Below are 22,813 nucleotides of genomic sequence, written 5' to 3' on the forward strand. Positions count from 1 at the left end.
TATGTAACTAAACACGACCATCCGTGAGGAGATTTATTGCACGGTGCGCTGCCAAGTGGATTTCAGCTGGCGTGCCAGGAAGTGGGCTGGACATCCAGCGTATTCTGAGCTGAAGCTGAAGCATCAGCGTTTCTGGCAACATCGTGTCATTACTCAAAGGCAAAAACGCTAAATGAAAAATGATCTCCCTCTTTTTGGAGCCAATGGCAACAATTGTCTTGGCTTCTGTTCCTGTGAGGAAAGTCACAAAAGCTCCACATACAGCTTGAAGGAGGCAGGTTCCCCATGTTTTGTAAGTCGGGCCAATCTGTTTCTCCCCAGCTTTCGAACGCGGCCACTGCTACGAGCCGTACCTTCAGAACGGAAACTTCACCACCTCGGACCCGCTGTACGGCGTCGGAGCTGTGGTTCAGTTCACATGCGACCCGGGCCACTCTCTGGAGCAGGGGCCCCCCGTCATCGAGTGCATCAGTGCGAGGGACCCGTACTGGAACGACACGGAGCCGCTGTGCAAAGGTAAATCAAACGCGCTCTGAACATGAAGTGTTAGTCGTTTGGAGGTTTGATCCTCCACAGGCCTAACAGATATAAGAATACCTGCAAAAAAGGGGAAGACTAAAAGGACTCTCCCTGCAGAGACTTTTTTCTTTATTACTATGTGCTGTGCTATTTTATGAACTCATTAGTTTGTAGCGACGGTTGTTGCACAAGGCTCATTACAACTTCCCAATCTGCGCTTCACGCTTTGAGCACTTCAGTCTCATTAAATCCTCCCTATTTCCGTCTCGTTCTTGATCTACCTCCTCCGTCTCCAATCCGTCCTCCCGCTTTACCCCCGCAGCCCAGTGTGGAGGAGACCTGAGCGGTCCGGGAGGGGTGATTCTGTCTCCCAACTGGCCGGAGTGGTACGGGGAGGGGGAGGACTGCAGCTGGAGGATACACGTCGGGGAGGATAAACGAGTGCTGCTCGACGTACAGCTGTGAGCAAAAACACACACACACACACACACTGACTCACTGACGCTTAGCAAAAAGTTCATCTCAACCCAAAAACTAACGCTGTCATTAAAAATGTACGCGTGGACTTCTAAGGCTCAGCAGGGGGCGCGGCACTCGTTTAGATGCGTCTCATCTATTCTCAGCCTTGAGATATTAGACTAGAGCGCTTCAATGTTAGGTACTATTTACAACCTTTATGCTAAGCTAAGCTAGCTACAGTACAGACCAGTATCAGCAGCTGCATCCTTTAAATGATGGAGCCTTGTGCCTTTAGACCTTCTAATTGCTTCATTAACAACGCCGCAGCCTGGTTGAACAGAAGCCTCCGAGGCCAAACAACATGTCTGCGTTTACAGACTGTTAAACACTCGGCGATCAGCCTCCGAGGTTACCCCGTCTCCCACGCAGTCGGCTGTCGACGCGACTCCCCTCTGAGTCATCGGCGCCTGAACTGACGCCGCTTCTCTCGCCATCCGCAGGCTGAACATCAGCGACAGCGACATGCTGACCATCACCGACGGCGACGAGGTCACCACGCGGATCCTGGGGCGCTATGTGGGCGGCAGCAGCCCCTTCAAGCTCTCCTCCACCACCCCGGACCTGACCGTCACCTTCCATTCGGACCCAGCGGGGCTCGTCTTTGGCAAAGGCGAAGGCTTCATCATCAACTACATGGGTGAGACTCAAATTTAGTTATTATTTAGTAATTTAGTGATCAAAACCCTGCCTTGTGTGCCTTTGCTGTCATGTTATGTCATTGATTGTGTTTGAGCTTTACTCTGCGGCAGTAAAAATGCAGCATCACATCACCCCCCCATTGTTTGCTTCTTGGTGTCGCAGCACTCTCCAAGTTGGTGCCTGTGCTCTGCAGTAATAAAGAAGACAGACTCCTTGAAGTGAATCTAGACTCGTGCAGCATTAGTGCAGCCACCTGCGCTCGCTGTTTTTCCCATTCGACATGTGGAAGACAAAGAAGGCAGATAACAGGCTTCAGCAGAGCCTCAGAAAATGAACCTTAAGACAGAGGGTCTGGGTTTGGAATAATGAGGCGTCGTTAGGATCAGGGAAGCCTCTGGAAAAAGGCAATAAGTCTCAGACGAGGTTAAAGTCAGTCAGGTTTGCTTTAGATGACATGACGGACGGAAGGTGAGATGTTTTTAATTTCACAGATGCAGCAGCTTTTTAATTAAAACTTAAAATTAATTAGCAATTACTACTGTATATTTCTCATAAACGTAACTTCTCTATTGCTCTGATGAAATAAAGCTACTGAGGCTTTTATTCAGTTGCTGCATACAAATAATAAGGTGTTCCAATAAATACCAACCTCAACACAAGGAGCCTACTGGGACTCATGGACGGATTGATGCAGCAGAAATATAACAAATATGTCCAAATGTTTGTTCTCCTTCTCATGTGCATCGGTCCAATTTGTTGGTGGTCGTGGCAGCTAATGCCTTTTTCCACCCATGGCCTCTTTTGGTAACAGGAACATAAAGTAACAGTTATCGCTTAAATGGATCTGGAAAGGTTTATTTTCATTCAGCTCCTTCCAGCTGCCCGCTCCCGTTCTCATCTTGCCTCTACTCGCTTTTCCTCTTTTATTTGTCTTGGCTTTCATTTCCCTCTGCCCTTATTCACTCACATCCTATTTGTTTCACCATCACGCGAAAGGCTTCATCTCGGCGCGGGCTCGGTTTCACGAGCAGCCAAATAAGCCTCCTCCCTCCCGCTACACGCCGTAATCGGCGGCGCTTCTCTGTTCCAACACCTGACACCAATTTAAAATCGCACACCATCCAATTGTCACCACAAACTCTCGCACGTCTGCCCCCGAGCAGCGAATCTAGTAGACGCAGCAGGAAAACGCGGGGCTCTTCTCTCTGAGTGTGCACGACGACGTGTTGGTGCTCAGAATACACACACACACACACACACACACACACTGCACGAGCAGCAGAACCAAGTCAATAGCGAATGAATAATTGATTCAGGACCATCCGCTTACAAATCCCTGCAGACCCATTATACTGCACAGTTTAATGCAAAAATGCCCCATCAGTCATAGCAAATACTCAGAAACTCCAGTTCCAACGTAAGGACACTTACTTCCTTCATACGCTGCACTGTCCATAAACGGCTTCATTTGTTGTTTTGTTTCTGGTTTCTGTCTGCAAGTTATTTTCAGAATAAAAGCAACAACAAGGCTACAAATATAATAAACCACTGCTTGTTTATGTCCTAAATAAAGTAGGACAGTTCTAAATAAATCCTAAATTTGATCTCATGGCTTAAACCACTATCAGACACTTGTCCCTCTCTCAGCTGAGTAAACTCCTAAGTGGAGAAGGGAAACGCCCTTTGATCCAAACTAACACTTACTATTTATTGTCACTAAAACCCTCAGATGAATCCTGATAACCTTGGTGAGACCTGACTTTTCCTGTAGCACGGCCAGCATGTCACATTTACATCAACAGCTGCCTGATTGATGGAGAAAAATGATTCAACTCAAAGCACGAGCAAATTCAGAGACTCTGGAGATATGACTGGAATGTTTGAGCTGGACACTTTTAAGAGAAAGATCAGAAGATTCCTCTGTTCAAAAAAACCTTCACAGCGATCAAGAGTGTGTCGGGCTGAGCCTCCCGCTGCTTCTCTGCCTGTGTAATCAGTGCGTGCTGGTTTGTGAGGTTTCCTCACAAAAATATTTCATCTTTAGTGTGTTTCCAGCAGTTGAAGCTGAATGTAGGAGAGCTAAGATCAGGTCCATCATCCTTTTTAAAGCTGCACTAATCCACATATTTAAATGAACTATGGACACGATGTGTGAAAGCTCTTTGCTTGTTGTGTTTTTTTTTTCGTCACCAATCTTCACATGGTGGATTAATTTCCAGGCTGATGCTGATTCCTGATCAGAGATGCAGTGATTCTGCTGCTCTAGTTTCTGCCTTCATGCTTCTAACTGTTAAGTTGAAGCCTGAGTAGAGTCGTCATTGGAACTTGTTGCGTTTCTCTCTCAGAGGTGTCCCGAAATGACTCGTGTCCAGACCTGCCTGAGATCCAGAACGGCTGGAAGACCACGTCCCACATTGCCCTGGTGCGAGGGGCCCGTATCACGTACCAGTGCGATCCTGGTTATGACCTGGTGGGATGGGAAACTCTCACCTGTCAGCTGGACCTGTCCTGGAGCTCCCAGCCCCCGTTCTGTGAAAAAAGTAAGATCTTTTCACCTTGTTCACTGCTCATTATTTTCATAGTATTTGAGTTCAGTTAGGGGATTAGAACTAACACTTTTCTCTCATTGTTGTTTTCTTTCCCTCAGTCATGTACTGTTCAGATCCTGGCCACGTGGAGCACTCCACCAGGTCCCTGTCAGACCCTAAACTCCTGGTGGGGACCACCATTCAGTACAGCTGCAACCCTGGCTTCATCCTGCAGGGCGGCGCCTCCATCACCTGCTACGGCCGAGAGCCGGGGACGCCTGTGTGGACGTCCCGACTCCCTCACTGTGTTCGTGAGTATTAAGACAAAGCACCCAGCTCCAGAGGAACCTGGGGTTTACCAGGTCCGTGCATTCAGGAAGCTGTCACCAGGATAAACGGCAGCGTGTGTCTGTTAGCGCCGCTGCTGTAGGATTTCACACTAGTGGGTTCGTGTGATTTTCTGGGTTTCTCTTGCTCTGCTGACGCAGATCAGAGCATCTCTGCTTGGAGGAGACGGGACTTCATCTCCTGCATTTTCATCTCCGGACCAACAACGTCTTGGTGTTTTTTTTTTTCAGGGTTATTAATGTTTGTGTGGAGTGTTTGATATGTAAATGTGATGCTAATGCACTGTCCCAATCAGCCCTCAGCCACCTGGAGGAGGGGGTGGAGATTATCCATGAGTCATGTCTCCTCAGCCGCAGCCTGTCAAATCTGTCAGTCGAGCTCTGACGCAGAAACCTCTGGCTTGTGTTGAAATTCGAACGGGATCCATCCATTTCTCTCCTTCGTTTTTGTTTTCAATCTAGCTGAGGATTCAGTCTCCTGCGAAAACCCTGGCCTGCCTGACAACGGCTACCAGATCCTGTCCAAGAGGCTCTACCTGCCTGGCGAGTCGCTCACCTTTGTCTGTTACCAGGGTTACGAGCTCATTGGAGAGGTGGCAATTAAATGCATCCTGGGAAACCCGTCCTTCTGGAGCGGCCCACTTCCTCTCTGCAGGGGTGAGAGCTCAATCTGCCGTTGGCTGTATTTGAATGTGCAACATGTGTGGAATGAAACAAGCCTTTGTTTTCGGTACCTCTGGATCGCCTGCATGCACATGATGATCTCCTTGCCCTGATCCCGATCCTGCTCCTGCATCTGAAAGTTCACCAAGTCCTTGTTCCCAGACAGCAGTTTTCCAGTCAAGGCTCAGCACAGCAGCCAAACCTCCAACAAGTCTCCTTCACTTCTACCTTATCTTTGATACTGTACAACAGCTAAAGTCAAATCACACTTGCTGTTCTCACATGCTACTGTAGAAGTAGACAGGTCTTAGCTACTTTATACTTACTTTAAAAAGAAAATGCTAAAGGACTGTAGAAAAGCAGCCAGGTTTAGTTTTAGATTGACTTGCTGTCAGGAGTCTAAAGAGGTGCTGGTGTCACGCTTCCTAAAGCCTGACCAGGATGTGGAGCTGATGAGGTTTAAATTGACTGAGTTCAGCCTTGAATGTGTACATCTTTGCCTAATTCAATGATTCATCTAACATGTTTGTCAGAATAAGACAATCTAAGAAGTTCTAATGTCCTCAAATGATAACAGAATTGAAATGACAACCTTGATTCCAGTGTTTGTGCATTTACTTACTAATAAACAAGGGTTTTGTTGTCGAATGACACCTTGTCACACATCAGATTATCCAGTAGACAATCCAAGTGTCAGATGTGAGACTTTCCTGCTTTACTCAACTATAGATGTTGTCTTAAAAATTAATTTGAAGGTTCAGATAGCTGCTTGGAGACCAGTAGGTAAACGCTATGACTACTTCCATCGTAGCTTTTTACCCAGAAAACCCTTGCAGATTGAGTGGTGTCAAAGTGGGCAGAGCAGTGTAAACAGGAAGTGTGATGTAAAGTTTCATATGCACTGACTGACAGAATGATGTCTTGCAGCCAACCATGAGTGCTTTGGCAACCATGCTTTAGAAGGTGAGTCTGTGTGTGTGTGTGTGTGTGTGTGTGTGTGTGTGTGTGTGTGTGTGTGTGTGTGTGTGTGTGTGTGTGTGTGTGTGTGTGTGTGTGTGTGTGTGTGTGTGTGTGTGTGTGTGTGTGTGTGTGTGTGTGTGTGTGTGTGTGTGTTTTGGGTTGCTCTAAAGCTGTGGGCTGAAAAGGCGTCACGTCTGATTTCAAACCTCTGACACACGATCAACACGGGTCAAAGAGGGGAAATGAAAGCACGCGGCCTCTTCCACCTGCAGCAAACATCTGCCTGCGACCTCATTCCCACTGTGTTCGTGTGTTCATGTGTTCACCTGTAGCATCCACCTGCATCTGCTTAACAAGGCTCCATTCGTCCCTTTAAAAACATTATGTCCATATGTAAGAACGTTTATACAGTCACTAATGAGCTGGCCTTGTTTTGCTGGTGTGTCAGTTGCAGAGGCGACTGCTGGCTCCACCCTGGATGGAGGGAACATCGCCGTGGCCGTCTTCATCCTCGTACTTCTGCTCTCCGTGCTGCTGGGAGGCGCTTATGTCTACGTCACGAGGTGAGATCTGTGCATAATGAGCAGTTGGGTCAGTCTTAAATATTCACCAGTGTTCTAGTGGAACGTGGAATTTCCTCGGGTCAGGTTGCTCACATTTAGGACTCAGGAGCTTGTTAGTGGAGGTCCATTTGATGATGGTGCTGGAGAAGTCTGAAGTTCCTGTTCATGCTTTATTTTATTATTGTTTTTGCTTCATGTGTTTTTTTTCTCCCATCTTGTCTTTTAGGTGTCGATATAACTCCAACCTAAGGCTGCCTCTCATCTACCCCCACCCTTACAGACAGATCACTGTGGAGACCGAGTTTGACAACCCGCTCTACGAGACCGGAGGAGTGAGTGTTGAGGCCTTCAGACATGATCCGCTACACTGTTAATGCTGCACTGTGCTAATGCTGCCTCCTCTTCCTCCATCCTCTCTCTCGGCTGTCGGCAGGACACTCGTGAATATGAAGTATCAATATGAGGAGAGGAGTCACAAAAGACATTTCTGAAGCAAGAACAGCCGCCCCGTCCTAACTCTTCATCCTATCTTCCCTCCTTCTCCACCCAGGAGGAGGCCATGTAAATACAAATAGATGATGTCCAGCCCCTTCTGCCATGAGACGCAGTGACTGATCCTGTTCTCTCCTCCTGTGACGTGACAGAAATGATGGTAGCATGAGAGGAAACGTGAAGCAGGAGCCGAGACCAAGCTGTGTGGATAAGTAATAGGACGCGGAGGAAAAAGTCTTCTGTCCAAAGATCATCGACTGTGGTGAGAAAAGACGAGATGTCAGGGACAGAAATAATTACTGTAACGGAGGGGAGAAGGGGAAGAGGTCTGGGACAGGACACAGTAACCGGAAGGAGGAACGAGGGGTTTTAAGCTTTTATTAAGCTCACTAAATGAAGCATTTAAATCAAACACTTAAAACCAAAACTGTGGTGGGTCATATTTCATTTATGCAGCAAGCGTTTAATGTCTGAAAAGATGACACACACACACACACAGCACACAAATCTAAAGTCAAAGAGCCGTGAGCCTCTCTGGGTTCTGACTGGGCTCAGCTGTGGGCACACCTGAAGACGTGCATCACAAAATAGTGATGGTGAAGTTTTTGGAGGTTTCCAGGGACTAATGTACAAATACCAAACCATGGATTCAAAATCAGTAACACAAGAAAACAGACCAGACGCCTTTTAGAATGCTAATCATCCACTGTAACAAAGCTCGGTGACGTATTTGCAGTTGTCGTGGTAACCTTGGGTGCCACCAACCCATCCGGGAGCCGTGTGGAGAATTCCACCCCCACGGGTCTCGGGGTTCATTTGTCAGCTCTTGCAGTGGAGGTGGACTTTGATTTTTGCTTTGGTGTCCCCACCGTGGCCGCGCTTCCTGTCTCCTGTCCTGGACTCCCTCCTGCCTGCAGACCCCTTCCAGCCTTTTTCACTTCAGCCGCTCCACGTCTGGCTTTAGCTGTAGTCGAGTGCTAATTAAGTCTTGGGCTCGAGTGCGATGCAGTGCTGTGTTCTTATTTGTCGCCGTAGACTGGCCTCGGTCCCCAGGTCTGGACCAGCTGCTAGTGAAAAAGGCTAAAAGTAAAACATGCATTGTTGCAGACGTGGAGGTCAGACGTCGCCCTGTGAATAGTGTAGTTTTCGTTAACTGACCGATCTTTGAGTGCAATCGACTCAGCAGATGACGTATTTATTTTGATGTACTGTATAAGTGATGTTTTATGCAGATTGATAAATGTACATTTTCATTGAGACGACAAATGTTAACAGTTTCCCTAAATAATGTTAAAACTCAAATAAAAAGTACAAAACTTTGTTTCTAAATGGTCTTCCTGCTGAATGTCTTTAATTTGATGTTCCAGATGTTCAGATGTCTGTCAGCTCCTCCTGCTCCTGCATGTTATTCAGCCAAATTCCAGTTTCATCTGGTACTTTGAAGTCCTTTAGTGCTGCACATCATAGAGTATTCTTCCATCAAATATCCACAGTCAGTATTGGCACCAACAGGTGCAACAACACATTTCCACTGACATCTTCTCATTTATTACTGAACATATTGGACAACATTGATGAGTTTGGTGAGTAATGAGTTTAAACAGGGTCCCGTTTCTGTGCTGCTGCAGAAGGAACAGCTCTGATAACAAACGTTGCTGATGCTTACAGTATGTGAGATAGGTGCACCTGCTTAATGTTGGACTCTATACTGTTACTATAGCAACAGGACAACATTCTATCCCTGACAGACGCAGCAGATGGAGACACAGGTAAGACGTTTTACACCTGTGACCAAATGTTTGACTTTGTGTTATATTTGTTATTTATTTGGGGATTAGTTGGTTCACACTGATAATTAACTTTACCCGCATGCTTCTGTAAGTTTGGAGTTAGTTTCACTCACGCAAACAACATCAAACGGAGCTTTTTCTGTTTCCTGAGATGCTTGTTCACCAAATGAACAGCTGTGTGATTTGTAAAAGTCCTGTGATGTGAAAGGACCAGCTAACTTTAAAATTAAGCTTTTTGTGTAGTATGTGGTCAAAGAAAATCATGTATGTTGTGAAAAACACATCTTGGTATATATTATGTTGTCAGAAAATATCATCTAGTATAGCATGTGGTGAAATAACGCAGCAGCAGAGAAGCAAAGGGACTGAGCAGGCGCCTGCGTTGTGACTACGTGTTGTTCCAGCCGAGCCCTGTGTCCGCTGGAATCAGATCACTGTAGGGCACGTGCAGTTTCAGCACACAGTACCTGCGGCCTAGTTCATTTTGATGGGATGTGACGGTGGAGTGAGGGTTTGTGACCTGTAGGAAAGCACACAGAGCGTGTGCACACAAACACACACACACTCTTTTAATCATTTTAACCAACTAAACTTCATTAAATGAAAATTGTAAATACACAGGCTTGTGTTTACATCAGATGCTTGAAAATGTCAGACAGCGCAAGTACATAAAAGGCAGTTCAGCCACTGGCTTTGATTCACTATCGCGATCCAGCTGTTGCAGAGGTGGAGGGAAGGTTCGGCGTACTCACAACGGGACGTTTGGTTCTGGGTGTGGGGGGTTAGCGGGGACGGGGCCCGGGGCCGGCTCTATGACTGCCATAGGGATCTTCACTGAGGGGGGAGACGAGCTGTTGGGCTGAGTGACAGACAGAGGAAAAGGTGGACGTGCAGCATGAACTGGAACCTTTAGGGATCAGGATGATCGGTTCTATAGTGTTGTTACTGTCATGGACTAGGTTACGGTTCCACATGGTGCTAGAACATACAACAGGCCCATTAACACTGTAGCCGGACCCAACCTTAAGTCGCCTTTATTCACTGGCGCTTTCTGCAATGACAGACTTAAGAGTTTCTGTATTTTCTGGATGTACTGACAGTAACAAATATAGATCCACCAGCCTGAATCCTCAGTGGAAAACGCTGATGGTAATATGTTAATAGAGTGAACAGCTAAGGAGGAGGAGCAGAGTGGACAGACAAAAAGACCGTAGATGTGTTATACAGTGCCTTTTCAGCAACACTGAGGAGAGAGCAAAGAGGAGAACACACAGTATTAGTAAGAGAAACCACAGCTAGCGCACACAGCGACACAGACCTCACTACACAATAGCAACAACTATGTGCACTCCCTCACCTCCTCGTCGCTCTCTGCTTCAGCCGCCCTCTTCTCTTTCTTCTTCTTCTTCTTCTTCTCATCCTCCTTCTTCTTCTTGTCTTTGTCCGGCAGGATGTCGTCCAGCCAGGCCAGGTCGTGTTGTGAGAACATTAGATCCAGGACCTTGCGCACAACCATCAGACCCAGAATCTGAATATTGGAATATGTGTCAGTCAGCAGAACCACCCACTGTATAGGCTCTATTCACTGATCTGTCATTAACTTGGCCTCTGCCTCTCTGTCGCAGTAGCTCACTCACCATCACTGGGAAGATAATGGCCAGGAACGTGGACTTGAGGATCCAGAGAACAGCCAGGCAGATGATCTGAACCAGGGTGAAGAGATGGACGCGTCTCAAAGGAACGTGACGCAGGAAGGAGAAGTCCGGCTGGTGTTTGGACGGCATCAAATACAGCTTCATCCGCTCCCAGAACTATAACGAAAGCACACGTTGTCTCATATCACATAATTACTGTTACTTATTATACAAATCAATGCATGCTAATTCCTGCTGTACCTCGATCCCACTCAGTGAAGCCACTCCCATGTAAAGGAACACTCCGTAGAGGACCGGCATGGGGATGTACTGATTAGACACAACAGCAGGACGGTCAAATGAAAGTAATAGAAACAATAGGGCACCTTCATGAAATGAGTGACTGATCGGACGACAGACCTGTAAGATGGGAGCCAGGAAGACCGAGAGTCCAGTGAGAACAAAGACCAGCGTGCCCGTTAACCGTTGCTCCCTAAACACACCATGACAGGAAAACACTGTGACTGGATGGAAACTAGCCGGGCTCCTCTGCAGCAGGAGGCGCCTACTGTACCTCACGCCCAGGAACTGCGGCTGCTCCCCGGGGGCGCTGGACTCGCTCTCCATCTTCAGGGAGTCGATGTGAGCGATGGAGATGACGGTGGCCGCCACGTACCAGGGCAGACCCATGAAGGAGCAGGCAGCCATCAGGACGCCCACCCAGAACAGGTCCAGGTGGTAGCCGCAGCCTTTCTGCAGACCCCACAGGGACAGGTGTGATATTACTCACTGTCATTCAACTATAATGAAGCAATTTCACATTATGATGTTTGCATCAACTCATTAGATTATAGGTGAGGATATGAAGTCGGTTGAGATTTATTTAAGCTGCTTCCAGCTCTTGTTTAACAGCAATCTAACAAGTTGTTGTCTCTGGAGCCAACACATGTAGAAAGTACAGTAGCTGTAATCAGGTTACGAAAAAGGAATTCAGTTTTCATCTGTTCAGCTCCTTGGAATGTGAAAGTTGACATTCTAATTCCAACAGAGGCACAACATTTTTTTTTTTAATGTCTGTTTGCTGACCTTCAGCTTGTTTTCCTTGCGGTTCACTATGACGGCGCTGATCTGCTGATCCATGAAGATGAGAATGGTGACGAGGAGAGCGGGAATGAAGCTGGCGACGTACCACCACCAGGGGTTTTTACCGAACGGCATCACCAACCAGCCGCGGTCGGGACGCGTCGGCTGGTTCCACAAACACACGCAGGAAGAAGGCGTCAGAGAGCTGTGCGGAGACGTCCCACTTCAACACGTACACGAAACCTTACTGTTTTCAGGATCGGTAGAATCTTAGGCATGAAAATAATCACGCTTTTAAACTTTAGTTTATATTCATCAAATGATTATAAGCAACGTAACCAATAACAGTAGCAATCAGATATGTACAGATTTTATAATAAAAAGGAATCGAATTAATAAATGTAATTGAATAAAAGTTATATTTAAGGGACTAGTGCTACTGTAACATGCAGAATGAACACAGAGGACGTGATAGAAGCACATGAACCCAAATACCTTGACCTCAGTAGGAACGATTAACTTGGGGGTGTCTAAGCCCATCAACATATCCAGACTCACAAAGGACATGATTGACAAAAAGATGGCAAAATCACTGATTAGCTTCCTCAGCTACGCGTCGACAGCACATGTGACAAAGGGCGGACAAACGTGGCGAGATGTGTCAGACAGCGAGGAGGGAGACATGAAAGTGGTGTTCACACAGAAAAACACAAAGAAGAGAAGAGATCCTCTGTTAGTAATGATTTATTACACTGGCGGTTTTAAAAGTTGCTTAGTCTGACATATAAAAGACATAATCATCCAGAAAAATGCATCCGCGTGATTGAAAAGCTGGAAGTCAGGAGAGAGGTAGGAACAGTAGGGGTGAGGGTGGACCTTGATCTCCGTGGGCACGTGCAGTTTGGGGGTGTCCAGCTCCAGCATCCAGTCCACCCCGCAGAAGAGCAGGATAGCAATGATGATGGCAAAGTCACTGATCAGGGCGCGGAGCTACAGGGGCGTGGGGGAGAGCGTGGGGGAGGTGTGAGGGTTGAGGCTGCTTGAAATGACGACGCTCATGTTCATACAATGACAGGAGGTTTTGAGTCAGAACATGACATGCATGAGCTACAGTACAGGATGAGGATGACGGCTGACCTTTGTGGGGAAGTAGCGACTGAACTTGAACTTCTTGAGAGAAACCGTCATGGAGTAAGTTCCAATGAAGAGGATGAAGGACATGAGGGCCAGGTCAGGAACGTACTTACAGGAGTCCCCCACCAGCATTCCACCGTACTTCACACAGTCCTTCTTACTCAGCTGAGCCCAGTCCAGGTCCGTCAGGTTAAACTAGGAGGACGGGGCGAGAGAACGGGAGAAGAGCAGTTTAAAGGCAGGGATGGACAGGAACAATGAGGAGGGGAAACCAACGAGACGTAAAGCGATAACACGAGAAGAAAATACAGGAGGAGAAACACATGTCACGTGTTAACATGGATTCAGGTGACCCAGTTCCAACAGGCCGCCTCCACACGCGTGTGACAGAGCGGCCACGTGATCAAAGACCGAGGAGACTGGAAGCTCGGGTGGATCAGGCGATGCAGAACCCTGTCAGGAGGAGAGATGTGGATGCTAAACAGAAGCTTCTGCCTCCTCCCACTTACCAGCAGAGTCATGTTATCATCTGCGAGTGGCGCTGAAGCGTTCAAACCCAAGGCAGGCGCTGGAAGACAAAAACCACAGCAACGCTGGAGTAATGAAAACTTTGGTTTTCGGGTCCACAAGGGGAGTGCGGTGCACACGTTTACTCACTTTTTAACAGACGAATCCAAAAAAGGGGGCAGAAACAGACAAGGCGCACAAATCATCACAGAGTAAAAGCCACATATCTGTGAACTATTCCTTTCTGTCTTTGTGACGTCATCACGACGTCACATTCCCTTTCAAAACGCCCTTGAATCAACTAAACAGGCAATAAAAGGATTAAAAACTCACCCTGGTCTGGAGCGACGCAGTCACATTTGTAGGTTGTGATGTAGTCGGGCTTGAAGCCGCGGTTCATGGGGTAATATTTGAAGGACGCTGCCTGTGAAAGAAGCAGCAGGTCCTTTATTTCACATGTGCTGCACCTTCATCATCATCCTCATCACACGTCACCCACCATCTTCTTAATGGCATCAGAGATGAAGATGAAGGAGATGAGGCTGGAGAAGCCCTCCTCCGTGAAGCGGGTCATGTACTTGATGATGTAACTGGCGTCCGACACCACCAGCACCAGACACTGGAGACACGAGTGAAGGCCGATCCACAGCCGCAGCTCCATGTAGTCGACCTCGTTGCTCCTGAGGAGAGACGACGCGCGGTCACGCCCGCTCGTCCGCGCTGCACTTACCAATGTACTTTAAACTCACTCTGTGAACTCGTAGAGCAGTTTTTCGAAGATGAGAATGGGTCCGGTGGAACTGAGGATGATGAGGGGTTGCCCGCCGAACAGACAGAAGACGGTTCCGGCCAGCGCGGTGCCGAGGAAGCTCTCCATCACACCCTGACGCACAGAGGCCCTGTGACTGGAGCGTTATGGGCCCGGTTCTTCCAGTACCGCCAGGTCTGAGCAGAACTACTAACCTGGTAATTGTCAGTAGCGTCGCCCAGCAGACCTCCAAAGGTGATGGCGTTAGTGATGCAGCCCAGGTAGATGAAGAGGACCGCAGAGACCGACTGGATATGGAAGCCATCGTAGATATCGCTACAGTACCATGGGATCTTCCTTTTAATGTCCAGCCACAGTCCACCTCCGAGCCTGTGGGAACATCACGGGGAGCTCCAGCAGCGTGTCGTGGCTGAACCGGCGGCACCAACTGTACGCGAGCGCTGTGGTTCCTCACCTCCCAGTGAACTTCAGCTCCTCACCGAGCTCATGCGGCGCCGGGAGGACCTCGTCCTCCGCCCCCGCGGCTCCGGCAGCCGAGCCATTCATCTGACCCAGCTCGTTCAGGTTCAGCACCGACTTCCTGCCAACAGAACATTGGGAAAACACGCTCTCAGTCTCCCGCTGTCATTAAAAAGTCAACCTAAACTCACAGGTTTGATCAGCTACGGCTGCTTTTTCCTGTCTCTCTATTTCTGATTCAGTTCTTCCGTTGTTTTACATTTACTCTAATGCTAATTAATCCTTTTGACTTGTGAAAACACACACTTGGTGCGCTGTGCGCTGCCGTACGTGCCTCATTTCAGCCGATGGAACCTTCTTGGGGGGTTCAATGCGTATCTTGGGGTCCCACTCCCCCGGAGGGAGGACGATGACTTCATCCAGGAACTCATCCACGCCTGCAATCAGATCTTCACGGTCCCTCGCTTTGTAGGCAACGTCACTAAACAGCTGAAAGGAGAGAAGCGGACCACATCATCAGACCAGCGGTGCTGATGCTGTGTCAGCTGGTGTTTGGTGGTGACAGTCGCTTACGTCGTCCACCATCAGCGTGGCGATCGCTCGTCCGATCTCGTTGTACGCCTTGGTTTTCCCGGGGGGACCGAGCAGGATGAAGAGAAACCTGCGACATGGGGTGGATTAGCGGGGTTTCCTCTGTGACCAGCGGGGGGCGCTGAGGAGCACTACCTGGTTGGCACGGGAACCTCGGTGAGGCCTCCCAGCGTCGTGGCCTGAGCCAAGCGCACGAAGGAGACGAAGGGCTTGTCCAGAAAGTCCACCTCACCGATCAGGACGTTGGAGGCCTCGGCATCACGCGGGATCTTCTTCATGAACTTGTTCTTCAGCTGGAAGGAGAAGCAGGCGATGAATGAGGCTGGAATAAGACCATAAAAGTGAACTGAAGACTCATTTTCAAGGATTCCACTGAATACACGTGGACTAGCTCTTTGGGAAATAGGTGCCACGGAACACGTGGCAGTCGGGTGGCGAGTGCTTAAAGTGAAATCACTTCTTAAACTGTTAATGCCGCCTTCGGAGTCAATTCTTCTTTCCCAACGCCTTTGTTCTACGCAACAGTAGCTAAAAGATCTTCCCTGTCACACATGATTAAATGATTTTAAAATAATCCACCCACTGAGTCAAGTTAACCATCATCCAGTACAAAAGTGTGGTCAGATCACTCGTTAGTGAACACATAATTAAAAAGAGTCTCTCACTTAATCACATGCCGTGGCACAAACCAAAGGAATAAGCAGGTGGCTGAATTTGAACTATTCCTTATTTTGTTGCGTTGGGTTTGAGGGAAAAACCAGAAGATTAGAGATCACACACAAACACACCATCAAACAGTAAGTAGAAACATTCATGCCCGACGTAATTCAGCAAATTCCCACCTCGGCTAGCAGGCTGGGTGGATTAGCGGGATTAGCTCTGACAACGCTCCGCACCTTCTCATAAAACAAGGCTCAACTTTTTATAGAGCAACGTCATGAAAACAGAAACGGAGGCCGTCATCGTGAGGCTGCTGATGACTGTGTGCTGAACTCCAGCAGAGACGATCCATAGCTGTTATTCTCCCACAGGCGACAGGAGATTAGCAGATTACAGATCAATAGCGGCACAGACAGCGACTGTGTCTGTTATGGATGATGCAGATAATGCAAATCAAATTTCATGATCTAATCGTGGGAATGAATCCCATGTGTGAACTCAGTGGTGCCTTTTGTTTAATAACTAATCGAATGCGCTGGTCAGGGCTTCTCCTGTAATGTTAGAGCTTCATCCAGCTGTGCACAGTGATAAATGCGCCCAAACAAGTGCTTCATAGTAGATGTAGATGTGAGACAGAACTGAACGCTCACCTGGTCGGTGCTCGGCGTGTCTGAAATATCGTTCATGCTTCGGCTCTGGGAGTGATCTGTAAACCAACACAGTAGCATTCAAAGGGCTGCGACAGTTCAGATGGTAACTTGTTTCTCTAGTTGACTCTATTTTATGGCTTAGCTTACTTTTTCTAAGAAAATAACAAATAAAATCTATTTATGCCAAACAGAGTTCAATGCTCTCACCTTGTAGATTCCCAAAAGTGCAAAATGTCTTAACGTGAAGTAGCACATTGTATTTTTTAGACAGTGTAAAGACACACAAAGCCACTGGAAGAGTTAAAATCACGCAGTAGCTGGGTTAGTTGAGATCAATGCAAAATAATATGAAGTGGAGAAGAGGAAAGTCAAGTGGCTACAAATACTGAATGTGAATCTGTGGGGGAGAATTACAACTAACTTAACAAAAACAACCAACAAACCCAATAAGATTAGATCAGATCATGATTCAAAGGTTAATGGGAGCGAAGATGTGGGCAAAAACCTTGGTGTGTGTGTGTGTGTGTGTGTGTGTCTGTGTGTCTGTGTGTGTCTGCGTGTGTCTGCATGTGTGTGTGTGTGTGTGTGTGTGTGTGTGTGTGTGTGTGTGTGTGTGTGTGTGTGTGTGTGTGTGTGTGTGTGTGTGTCTGCGTGTGTCTGCATGTGTGTGTGCGTGTTGCTGCACGTTGCGTTCAGACTCACGCAGGCGGCCAAGGTTGCTCGACTGCCGAGAGCGCAGGTCGTCTGTGGAGCGGTGGATCCCAGAAGCTGAGCTAGTGCTACGACTGAGATTAATCTGAGGACTACGGTCTGAGAGATCAGCAGCAGTGAAAGCAACGAGTTGAAGAGAGGGTTTAAAATGAAAGATCAGCAGATGGCGATCAACAAGGCAGGAAACAAAGGAAGCACATAATCAGAAGCTTGGACGGCTCTGGCGATAAACACACACACACACACACACACACACACACACACACACACACACTCACTGGAAGCAGTGGTGGACGACTTCCCAATGTCGGCCAGCGAGCGGTGGATCGGCTTCTTGGTCTGGTGACGGTGCTTCCTGAGCAACACAAAACTGATCTTCTCCTTCAGGTCCGGAGCGGTGAGACCGTCGGCGATCTGCCGATCCACGACCTCATCTGCGGTCAGAGACTTATTCTAATGAGGCTGCAGCGACAGGTTCAGCTGTGATGGAAGGGCAGGGGCTGCGTTGGACTCACCCACGATCTGTGGCAGAGAGAAGCCCGGCAGGTCGAGCAGGATGCTTCCTGTCTGCAGACAGGTCCTGAGCTCAAACAGGCTGTGCAGCGTCAGCGTGGACACGTGGGGCTTGCTCCATCGCTCTCCTCCCTCCTCCACCTTCTCCTCAAACTTGACCCACCTGCAGAGCAGGAGGCCGCGCGTTCACCCAGGGCCGCTGTGAACGACGTACGGCGTGAACGTGGGCGTGGAGGCGCGTTTACCTGGCAGACTCCTTCCACTCTAACTCCCCCCCCTCGTGCTGCAGCGTGTCCATCTCCGTGAAGAGCGTGGGCGTCGGGGAGCCGTCGTCGTCCCCCAGGATGTGGCGCAGGCGCTCCGCAGCGGGCGACACTGCCAGACAGGAAGCAGAGAGTTTCCTATAATTTGCATAATTTCTCCACATTGACTGTACAGCGTGCTGTCAGTGTACAGTAACTGGTCGCCATAGCGACGTCACATGAGACTGCTCTGGACGGACGCACGGGAACACAACATCCGAGGAATGTTGCTGAGGAATTGGATTCGCAGGACATGGACCAGAGGCCTTATAAAAGCCAGGACGCCGCAGGTGAGACAGAATGTGACATTAGAAACAGCAAAATCGAATCTAAACAATCCTCACGATGCTTCTTTAAAAAGACAACAACAGTCGGGTCGTCTAATGACGCTCTGATAGCAATAGTAATCTGTCAGCCGGGACCTTTATCTGATTTTACTCTGAGCAAATCAATCTCCATTAACATTTAAGCCTGGAGGCGTCCCACCGCTGTGTGTGTGTGTGTGTGTGTGTGTGTGTGTGTGTGTGTGTGTGTGTGTGTGTGTGTGTGTGTGTGTGTGTGTGTGTGTGTGTGTGTGTGTGTGTGACTGGTCTCACAGTTTCCTGTTGCTCCCGTACAAAGCACCGAGTCGATAACACATGAACAAACTGATCGGGATTACCACAGGCCTCATGTGACAGTGACGTAGATGATCATCGCTTCCATGCAGCAGGAACAATTATGTAATTTAGGTTCACTGGAGCTCAGTGCACAATCACAATGCAGCGTTCTCGTTCTTTAAAGTATCCGGGCGGCGGTGGCTCGCAGCAGAGGCGCTTACGCTGCTAGTTTGTGGACTTCACGCGTCTAATCTCAGTCCAGTCGGTGTAAGTACTGTGTATAAAACACTATGGGGCTGCTTCAGTCCCTGCTTTCAGCTCAAACTACCTGCACAGACAGTGATGGGTCTGTGCAGGAGGAAAAAGCCGACACAGCACATACTGACGCTGCGGTTCAATAAGCAAAGTTTACTGTAGCAAAGCCCTGGAAACGACCGTGTGCGTCTGTTACTGTTTTTACTGTAGCCAGAAACTTCACTTCTGCACTTAAATATGTGTGGTTCAATCGTAAAGATTTAACACACACTTGATAACAGACACTAACATTCTCAAGAGCAGAGATTAAACCAGAGTAAAGTTTTACTCAGTTCTTCAACTTCAACACCTTGACATAAAACAAACACTATTATTACTGGTACGAACTAATAATTACACTCCCCAGTACTTGCTGTTCTTCCATTTTGGGCCTCCTCCCTCTTTTACCTGTTTGGGAGCCAGTTAGAGTCCAGCGTGACTCCATACTAGTAGAACCTGGATTCCTGGAGCCACAGCTCAGTGTGAGAGGTCCTCGGCTGCGCCTTCAGCCAACGCACTGAGCCGTCTGGCTTCCCGCGCGCTGCTGAGGTCAAGAGTCCTCGGTTCACCACTCCTGTCCCCCACCAGTGGAAGACGGCCGCGGCTCCACTCCTCCTCACATACGTCCTTTCTTATTTTAACTAGTAGATGTTCTTGCTGATTTAATGCCGTGGCTTCAGTTCCTCATAGTCAGACAAGCAGCACTCTCTGAGCTGCAGACGTCCACTGAAATCTCCATAGAGCCACAGTCTTTAAGAGGGTTGACACACACCACAGGGCCCTCGAGTACGCTCTCTGCAGGCACACACACACACACACACACACACACACACACACACACACGCACACACACACACACACACACACACACACACACACGCACACACACACACACACACACACATTCCAAGAAAACACAAGCAAAAAAAAAAAAAACAACTTCCACATTCAGTCCTGTATTAGTGCCTGTATGTATCTCTATCCTTGTGCTTTAAATTTGTTCTGATCACGAAGTAAGACGGGTAAAAACACAGCAAAACACACGTAAAACTGTCACAAACTTCCCAAATAACCTGCACACACAGCTCAGAGCTCCTCAGCCTTAATCAGCTTACAGGCTCCAGGCTTCGCGGCCCCATGGGAACAAGGATCATGCTGCAAAATATTTATCACATACATGCATGCACAGCAGCCTCGAACCCGCCGCACGTGATAAATCCAGGCAGACCTTCGGCTTAAGCATCAAACAGCGCAGCTCCGACGTGGATTATTAACAAATAATACGCGCCGGACAAGTCGCGCAACAGCGAAACGCGGCAGGCGCCGTTGGAAAGCGTGTGGAGCCTCCTTCATCCTTCCCTGTTACAGCTACAAGAGGGTTCAAGTCAGCCTGCTTTATTTGAAACTATAAACAGCCTTGTTCCTTGTATTGCAGCTTTTACGTCAAACCAAAGGAAGACCCTAAAACCTCCTGCTGTCGTCGTCTTTCTGGATTTCAGAGCGTATCTTAACATATTTACTACATTGTCTTTATTTCCCAGCATGGGGCAGATCATGCACATTTAACCAGAGCAGGGAGCGAAGGGGCACTGGAGCTGCTCATCAGCTCAGATCACAACATCCCATAAGATACTTAATCAACCATCATATGTGAAAACACTGATGCCTCTAAAATGCTTAGAGTGACAATGAGTGGCCTGTTAAATTATATTCATGTGCCTTTACTGTAATAACGGCTGAGGAAAGACACTGTCCCTATTAATTATTGATGTGATGCGCTCAATCATTGATTTTCATCCTACAGAGTTTTCACGGCTGCCGTCGTCCAGCTGTGGTTAGTATTTACTTAGTATTAGACAATATTTGACGCTGCGCGTCTCGTTTCCCACCCGTGGGGTCCGCGTGGTCCCGCTGCTCCGCGCTCCCGTCGTCATCGCGGCGCTCCTCCCTGTCGCAGCAGGGACCCCGGTGCGAGTGCTCGCAGCGCGCGTGGTAGTCGTAGTGCGCGTGCCGATCGGCGTCGCCGGCGGAGGAGCGATGGCGGCGTCGCTTCCGTCTGTGGGAGACGGGAACGCCGATGTAGAAGGGCTGCGCCTCTGGGGGAGAGAGGGGCAGAGAGAACGGACGCGTTGGAGCCGGATCGATGCGCTGTCCACTTATGTGAAGCACAGAAGAAAAAACACATATGCAATAGTGCACAAACAGTGATTAGAAATACACAATAAAAAAAGAAGTGATTTGACTTGTGTCAATAAAACTGTATAATATTTTATTTAACAATTGAGATCATTTTGAATGGAATAAAACCTAATTAAAACTAGATTTGACTGTTTTGGTACAGAATCAGCTGAGTCCAGCAAAGAACTGGTTAATAACTTATTTATTAATGTCCTATTACAGGTTGATGACGCGCCCGGGAGGCACTTCACTATTCACATTACTGTATCACAGATCAGCTGCCGCACACGTGGCAGCAACTGTGAGATTAACGATTCGTTGCGGTTCACCATCATCGTCTTCATCATCATCATCGTTGTAGCGTCGGCGACCCCTACTTCGCTCCCGCTGCCCGTCGTGATGCTCCATCCTGCAACAGACGCGTAGAAGTTCAAAGGAAGAGGTTTAGTGCGAACGTAAAGGCACTGAGTGATCGTCATCGTTCTCTCTGATCTGAAACACAAACCTGGAATAAACCACAATGCGGACATTTCTCCTGCTCAGGGAATTCCTGTGACTCTCACTGTACCATGTGTCCACACATGCGCTGACACGTTGCACCGCATCGTCAACACATCAATGCGTGAGTTAGAGGAAAACTCGATGGAAAAGCCCAGCAGCTCTTTGAGACCAGGCTGAGGCTCAAGAGACGGGAGCCCACGGGGCTGCACATAAACCCTGCAAACTGCTGCAGTTACAGGTTTAAAAACCATGTGTCTGATGAAATACACTAACAACTCCAATTAATATTCCCTGTTGAGTTTTTTTATTTCTATCTGTCAGGATGAGGTTAATAATAAATAAATGTTGGAAACCTGCATCCATGCGCGTCTTGTACATTGTCTTTGCTCAGGATGAACTCGGCCCAGTGTTTCCCCTTTAGAAAACTCTCCCGGTGGCGTTTTCTGGGCTGATCGATAGTTGTCATTTCTGATTGCTTACTAGTGCCTGAACGCTGATCACTGACTGTGAAGGACAGTCACATGAGGGCAGTCATGCAGACACTCGTGGATACTGGATGAGAACACACATCACAACGAGCAGCGCTTTTAACATATGGCTACTCTGAACATTCATCCAGACAAATTAAGCATGTATTGCATGAAAGCATGTTTTATGGTTGAAACCTGTTTGTTGCTGCATGGTGGACTAGGAAAAAATACCTTCAGTTTATGTGTTTATAGGAATCTGTTATGAGGAGACAAGGATGCTTACATTCATTTTTCCCCTCATCAAACGTGTGACCAGTTGATATTCAACAACACCCAAGCTCTGATCCTTTATACCATATGCTTAAAACACCAAAGCTGACACAGTTTACTGTTTATGAGCTTTTTAACTCAATTAGCTACATTTACATCTGTGCAGAGTGGGCCAATTCAAATAAAATATCTTCAATGCATAAAGACAGTCAATGTGAACTTGACAAAGAATTAGCAGACAACAAAACATAAAAGCATCAAATAATCACGTAACTGACATTATGGAATATATAAATGATCACCTTACCTGATCTAAATGATGTCCACGATGTCAAAGTACAGAACTCACTTATCAGTATATTCTATTCTATATCTATTCAGCAAACTGCAGCAGCGGCACCCCAAGAAACTGCTCTCAATGACGGTAGAGACAAACTGATTATTGAGTACTGATGCAACCACAGCGCG

The 22,813-nt window shown here is 47.8% G+C and overlaps 2 protein-coding genes across 18 annotated transcripts in view; one reads left to right on the forward strand and one right to left on the reverse strand.

The window, feature by feature from the left end:
* The window catches only part of LOC114866498 (seizure 6-like protein), a 29,677-nt gene extending 21,118 nt beyond the window's left edge, over positions 1-8,559 (forward strand). Inside the window, exons 8-18 of one of the 3 annotated variants that reach the window (XR_003787708.3) lie at positions 322-516; positions 842-980; positions 1,479-1,675; positions 4,023-4,217; positions 4,325-4,516; positions 5,015-5,209; positions 6,143-6,178; positions 6,624-6,738; positions 6,965-7,070; positions 7,172-7,299; positions 7,383-8,559. Coding sequence is in view for 2 of the 3 variants with exons in the window: in XM_029168304.3 (XP_029024137.1) it covers positions 322-516; positions 842-980; positions 1,479-1,675; positions 4,023-4,217; positions 4,325-4,516; positions 5,015-5,209; positions 6,143-6,178; positions 6,624-6,738; positions 6,965-7,070; positions 7,172-7,201 (1,400 nt within the window). In the remaining variant the exon portion in view is untranslated. Of the gene's footprint in view, positions 1-321; positions 517-841; positions 981-1,478; positions 1,676-4,022; positions 4,218-4,324; positions 4,517-5,014; positions 5,210-6,142; positions 6,179-6,623; positions 6,739-6,964; positions 7,071-7,171 lie in introns of all 3 variants that reach the window. The other 2 variants (XM_029168304.3, XM_029168305.3) reach the window with 2 other exon arrangements.
* Positions 7,852-22,731, reverse strand: slc4a5b (solute carrier family 4 member 5b). 15 transcript variants are annotated; one of them, XM_055513571.1, is made up of 28 exons: positions 22,653-22,731; positions 21,434-21,513; positions 20,816-21,022; positions 17,977-18,106; positions 17,734-17,894; positions 17,497-17,652; positions 17,210-17,317; positions 16,508-16,563; positions 15,333-15,490; positions 15,180-15,267; positions 14,941-15,095; positions 14,602-14,727; positions 14,342-14,516; positions 14,128-14,261; positions 13,878-14,058; positions 13,712-13,802; positions 13,381-13,439; positions 12,875-13,066; positions 12,614-12,727; positions 12,233-12,346; positions 11,741-11,902; positions 11,229-11,407; positions 11,075-11,147; positions 10,916-10,984; positions 10,658-10,831; positions 10,378-10,548; positions 9,773-9,879; positions 7,852-9,540 (listed from the first exon to the last, which is right to left on the reverse strand). In XM_055513571.1, the coding sequence occupies exons 2-28, from the start codon at positions 21,510-21,512 to the stop codon at positions 9,495-9,497; spliced, it is 3,465 nt and encodes a 1,154-aa protein (XP_055369546.1). In that variant the 5' UTR covers position 21,513; positions 22,653-22,731; the 3' UTR covers positions 7,852-9,494. The 15 variants fall into 15 exon arrangements, 14 of the variants coding, with proteins under 14 accessions (XP_055369546.1, XP_055369552.1, XP_055369545.1 ...); XM_055513577.1 differs by lacking the exon at positions 12,614-12,727 and having other exon boundaries at positions 13,381-13,412; XM_055513570.1 differs by having other exon boundaries at positions 11,075-11,407; positions 13,381-13,412.
* Between the last annotated feature and the right edge of the window lie 82 nt (positions 22,732-22,813).

Source organism: Betta splendens, chromosome 12 (assembly GCF_900634795.4).
Source record: "Betta splendens chromosome 12, fBetSpl5.4, whole genome shotgun sequence".
NCBI classification, from domain to species: domain Eukaryota; kingdom Metazoa; phylum Chordata; class Actinopteri; order Anabantiformes; family Osphronemidae; genus Betta; species Betta splendens.

What these genes read in the sequence shown, in the direction of transcription:
- slc4a5b (XM_055513569.1), bottom strand. Translation starts at nt 21,512, where the DNA reads ATGGAGCATCACGACGGGCAGCGGGAGCGAAGTAGGGGTCGCCGACGC. An exon ending in ACACGCCGAGCACCGACCAG is followed by an intron (nt 15,491 to 16,507) that starts GTGAGCGTTCAG and finishes TTCTCCTTCCAG; the next exon opens with CTGAAGAACAAGTTCATGAA. An exon ending in CCACGCTGATGGTGGACGAC is followed by an intron (nt 15,096 to 15,179) that starts GTAAGCGACTGT and finishes CTCTCCTTTCAG; the next exon opens with CTGTTTAGTGACGTTGCCTA.